General features: G+C 33.3%; 1 protein-coding gene across 4 annotated transcripts; it reads left to right on the top strand.

The window, feature by feature from the left end:
- The first annotated feature begins 425 nt into the window (after positions 1-425).
- Positions 426-4,260, top strand: LOC145005606 (lipid droplet phospholipase 1-like). 4 transcript variants are annotated; one of them, XM_078964718.1, is made up of 10 exons: positions 426-1,004; positions 1,466-1,533; positions 1,723-1,793; positions 2,023-2,235; positions 2,325-2,563; positions 3,253-3,308; positions 3,412-3,464; positions 3,557-3,653; positions 3,773-3,870; positions 3,951-4,260. In XM_078964718.1, exons 1-10 carry the CDS (start codon positions 697-699, stop codon positions 4,020-4,022), a joined length of 1,275 nt encoding a protein of 424 aa, XP_078820844.1. In that variant the 5' UTR covers positions 426-696; the 3' UTR covers positions 4,023-4,260. The 4 variants fall into 4 exon arrangements, with proteins under 4 accessions (XP_078820844.1, XP_078820846.1, XP_078820843.1 ...); XM_078964720.1 differs by having other exon boundaries at positions 428-1,004; positions 1,474-1,533; positions 3,557-3,674; XM_078964717.1 differs by having other exon boundaries at positions 428-1,004; positions 3,557-3,674.
- Positions 4,261-5,272: the final 1,012 nt, after the last annotated feature.

The raw sequence follows: 5,272 nt of genomic DNA, 5'->3' as shown, positions 1-5,272 counted from the left end.
GTAATATCTAAAATAACCTCTATCTACAACATGATAATAATCAACAACAACAAAAACTAGACAATCAAAATATATATTCTATCTAGAGGGTTGAAGATGAATTTTTTTGTTTGTCAAGAGGGCGACATTCCAACAATTTAGAAGTTCACATTTCATTATCATAGACGTAAGGATAATATGGTTAATATTTTTAATTATTATAATAATTCTAAGGTATAAAGAATGATTATAAAATATTAAAAACATTATAAAAAAGGATTTGGGCAAATATGATATTTTGAAGGTTTATAAAGGGTAAATATGATATTGAGAAATTAAGTTAGGCAAATATGATATTTTGAAGTTTAAGAGGGGCATATATGAAATTCTCCCTGTAAAAAAAAAGTGGCCTATTGTGGAGAGCTTAATCGGGTTATTAGATTAGCCATGTGCTAAAACTCCCTTACGCACATGGTTGAAATTGAAACGGAATTGATGTCGTCGGCGGGTACGGACGACGACAGTTTCTTCCCGTTCGACCGTTTGTTACAGCAGAAGCCCCACCTCTCTCATCAAACCACCGCAGCCGTCGTTATCTTACGCTCATGAAACTACTTTGCCCCCTTCATTTAACCCCAACTTACTTTTCCAAATCTTATTCGCTTTACTCACCCAATCAACTTTTTCCCATGATTTTAAGTGATCGATTCCATACGCATGTTTGGTGTCGCTTCAAAACCCCGTTTCTCGCCCCTAAATTTCGATTTATTTACCCTAGGGTTTCGATTTGGTTCGCCGAGGTTTTTGTCTCTTCGGGGTGATTCCGGAGGTGAGGAAATGGAATTTGTTCGGAAATTGGGGGGAAGGTGTTGTTTTGTTCAGTCGAGGAAGAAGAACCATAAAGTGGAAGTGATTGAGTCCGATAATAATGTCGTTAGCGGTGAAGATATTTCTGATGCGGTGTCTGCCGGAGCCATGGTTCCACCTGATCACCTTGTAATCATGGTTAATGGGATCATTGGCAGGTAATTTCATCGCAATTTCTTTTATTCTTTGCTTCTATCATTTGAAAAACCCATTATGAGGTTTGGTACTAGAACCCTATTACCCTAATTGTCCAGTTTCTGAAATCCGTGATTTAAAGATGAACCACCATTCTCAAATCCCAAACCCCTAATCAAACTTCATTTGAACATCAAAGCGGGTTCATTTCTTCTACTTGTCAGCATAACTAAACCCTCATATTATTCATTTTCTCCATCTCTGTTTGCTTCATTTCTTAATGTTAGATTCCTTTTGAAACATAATCTAGTGGGGATGCAAATGTGATTAAACAAGAGGGGAACAAATAGGAGGATATGCTAGTTTTTACCATAAGAAAAACCGCATGCTACCATTTTTTTCAGATATTTTTAATCATCATTATTCATAAAGAACTTAATGTTGAAATGTGGAGGATATTTACTTAGTTATGCGATGTGTTCAGTGCTGCAGATTGGAGATATGCTGCTCAGCAATTTCTCGATAGGCTTCCTGATAAAGTTATTGTTCACTGTGAGTGTATCTCTTTCATCCATCTCCCTCTTTCACAATTCTTGTTTGATTGCTTTTCATTCAGAAACTGTCCTTTATTCCCAATTTTTCTTTTTCACTCTTTCCAACTTTTACAACAGTTTCACTTTAGATTCTATATAATAAAAAGTTATAATCTTTATAATATTTTCATAAATACTTCCCAAACAGGCAGTGAATGCAATTGTTCCACCTTGACTTTTGATGGTGTTGACCGAATGGGTGAAAGATTAGCTGAAGAGGTATTTTTCTCTCTTTCTTTTTAACCTTTTCACTTTTCATCTTATCAAAGCAAAGTGTATCAAAAAGTTGCTATCTTTATCCCATTTACATCAGTCTCAATCCCATTCCAATGCATTTCAAACACAGTACAATACTACACTCTGTCATGTCATATACATAACAAACAAATCTTTTTTTTGAAAATAATTTTATATAAATAATTTAGTTAGTTTCTTTTTATACTATCAGGTAATAGAAGTTGCCAAAAGGTGGCCTGAGGTGTCCAAGATCTCATTTGTATCACATTCATTAGGTGGTTTAGTTGCCAGATATGCAATTGGAATTCTTTATGAAAAAAATTCACAACAAAAACAAAATTTTGAAGCTAAAATTGCTACTTTGCAACCAATTAACTTCATTACAGTTGCAACTCCACATCTTGGTTCTAGAGGACACAGACAGGTAATTCAGCCATTTCTGCTATATTTTTTATTAATTTTTTTTTAAAAAATAAATATTTCTATTTCATCATGTTGTCTGTGTGTGAACAGCTTCCGATTCTTTGTGGTCTTCCATTTCTTGAAAGAAGGGCCCCACAAACAGCTCATTGGTTGGTTGGGAGATCAGGGAAGCATCTTTTTCTTACAGACAATGATGTTGAGGGACAGCCACTTCTCCTTCGAATGGTTTATGACTCTGAAGACATTAAGTTCATGTTAGTACTGAGGGCATTTTCGTCTTTTTGCATATACAAGAGACTGAGTTTGGGTCTCTTGTCCCACTTTCTTGGGTAGGACATATATTGCGGCCTTTCTCCTACCCAAGAAGATATTTTGTCTATGCAAAAGACTTGAATGCCCTATTTTCTTCTTGTCATATCCTAAAGAGGGCATTTTCGTCTTTTTGCACATACAAGAGACTGACTGCTAGTCTCTTGTCCCACTTTCTTTGGTAGGACATATATTGCGGCCTGTGTCCTACCCAAGATCTTTTGTATGCCCTATTTTCCTCTTGTCATATCGTAAGGAGGGCATTTTCGTCTTTTTGCACATACAAGAGACTGAATGCGAGTCTCTTGTCCCACTTTCTTGGGTAGGACAAATATTGCATCGTTTGTCTTACCCAAGAAGGTGGGACAGTCACTTCTGATCTTTTGTCTGTGAAAAAAACTTGAATGCCCTTATCAAATTTTCTTCTCATCACATCTTAAGGAGGGCATTTATGTCTTTTGCACAGACAAAAGATCGAGATCAAGAGCGGGTTCTGTGCCCCACATTGGATAGGGTAGAAAATAGAAATTGCAATTTATATCCTAACCAAGAAGGTGGAATTGGGACCCTCTCTCAATCTCTCCTATGTGCAAAAGACGTAAATGCCATTCTCAAGAATTTTGGTGGTCTCCATTTTCTTTAGAAACTTTTTTTTCTTTTTTTTTTTTTTTTTTTTTATATATTTTTTTTGTTAAATGTAATGTGGTAGGTCGGCTTTAAGATCTTTCAAGAGACGTGTGGCTTATGCTAATGCCAACTATGATCGTATCCTTTTTTTTTTAACTTTCTTTTAAAAAAAAATAATATAAATTAATATTTCCTTTTAATTGTTTTCTTTTATATGTTTTCCTTTTGTTGATCAATAAAGACGTGGTTGGTTGGAACACATCATCAATCCGTCGTCAACATGAACTTCCAAAGGTAATTTAATTTAATTTTTTAATTTTTTAATTTTTTTTACTTTGATTTATCATCTGTGCTAATGACGAAAACGCCCCTCTCATGTTTTGTAGCCGAACCTTCTTGTAAAGGATAAGAAGTATCCACACATTGTTTATGTTCAGCCTGAATCTGATGACATCATCAAGAATGAGGGGACATCTTCTGTAGGTGCACCTCAAACTTTAGAAGGTCCATTTTACCCTTTTAAATTGTAATTGTCCATTTTACCCTTTTGACCTAAACACTTTTTTTCAACTTATTATATTCATTTATCTTTGTTTATTCAGAGGAGATGCTTCGAGGTCTTACTCAAGTACCTTGGGAACGTGTTGATGTTAGCTTCCATAAAAGCACACAACGATATATTGCACATAGTACTATTCAGGTAAGTTGTAATTCTAAAGCTACATTTTTGTAAAAAGACGTAAACGCCCTTTGTATGTGATGTGGTGGTGGTTAAATCAGGTGAAAAGCTACTGGTTAAATTCAGATGGTGCAGATGTGGTTCTTCATATGATTGATAATTTTGTTCTTTAGCATACGGTTTATGTCCTTTTTAGTACTATTTTAAAAAGGGCATTTATGTCTTTTTGTGTAGAGTTGTTTAACGATAGATTTTGTAATTACTCATATAATTAGACTAAGGGGTTGTTTGGTAGAAAGTGAATGGTCTGATTAAAAAGTATTAAACACATCTCCTAAGACCATGACTTTTATTTGCAAGTGTTGTTGAATTGTAAATCATGAATTACAAAGATCTCATGTTTGAAATAAAGTTTAAATACTAAAATCAAATAAAAGTGAAATATGAAATTGATATAAAAAGGGCCAAAGGCAAGAAATGGCAATATATGTTATAGTGTTATACTTCATTTTTGTTGTATCAAAACAATGTCATGCAACTCTTAAAAAAACTTTTAGATGATTAGTTTTTTCAAAATACAATATGTTTTTTTGAAACAAACACCAACATTATACTCCAATTGTGTGTAAGCCTTTGTAGCCTTAAAAACCAACTTTTTTTTTGAAATGTGAATATCGGCACATTTATAGTTTTCGTTTTTTTGTGTGTTTTTTTATGTTTTCAAGTTGTAATTCTGCACATTTATAGTTTTCGTTTTTGTGTATGTGTGTTTTTTTTTATGTTTTCAAGTTGTAATTCTATTAGATGCTGACAAATGCAAAATATGTGTACATGCACATTTTGAACACACAAAAGATCTTTTTTTAGGTATTTTTGTGGTGATTTTCGACTTGCGATTGCTGTAAACGAGGTGTCTATTATGTGCCTATGGATTGAGATTTTTTTTTTTTTTTTTTTTGAAAATTGATTGTTTTCTTCCATATCTTTTTGTTTCAAAATAGTTGTTCTCTAAATGTATATAATTATAATTTGATGGAGTTGTCATGCAATAATCTCTTCACCGACTCCAATCCATTTTAAACATCCGATTTTCTTTCTTATCGCATCAACTATTCGCATCGACGACCCATGAAAAGCCGTATTCAAACCCACATATTTTTTAATTTTAAAATAAATACATAGTAATTAAAATAATACAAAACTAATTCACAAAATATTAAAAACATATAGAATAAATTCGCATACTAATTAAAAAAAATGCAAAACTATTTTAATACAATTTATTATGGATGAATTACGGCTAACCAAAGCTTGAACTAGAAATGGTGGAACGCCACATGAAGCACCTTTTTTTAGCTGTACTTCTGTTCCAAAAAGGCTTCCGTCCATCCTAAAAGAATTAAAAAAATAGTAAATTATGGCT

This window comes from Lactuca saligna, chromosome 7 (genome assembly GCF_052625555.1).
Source record: "Lactuca saligna cultivar CGN05327 chromosome 7, ASM5262555v1, whole genome shotgun sequence".
Lineage (NCBI taxonomy): Eukaryota > Viridiplantae > Streptophyta > Magnoliopsida > Asterales > Asteraceae > Lactuca > Lactuca saligna.
This window is presented reverse-complemented; position numbering and strand designations above follow the sequence as displayed.

Coding starts and splice junctions, on each gene's coding strand:
- LOC145005606 (XM_078964717.1), top strand. CDS start 697: ATGTTTGGTGTCGCTTCAAAACCCCGTTTCTCGCCCCTAAATTTCGAT. Junction 2,236..2,324: donor GTTCTAGAGGACACAGACAG/GTAATTCAGCCA, acceptor GTGTGTGAACAG/CTTCCGATTCTTTGTGGTCT. Junction 3,871..3,950: donor TTGCACATAGTACTATTCAG/GTAAGTTGTAAT, acceptor TGGTTAAATCAG/GTGAAAAGCTACTGGTTAAA.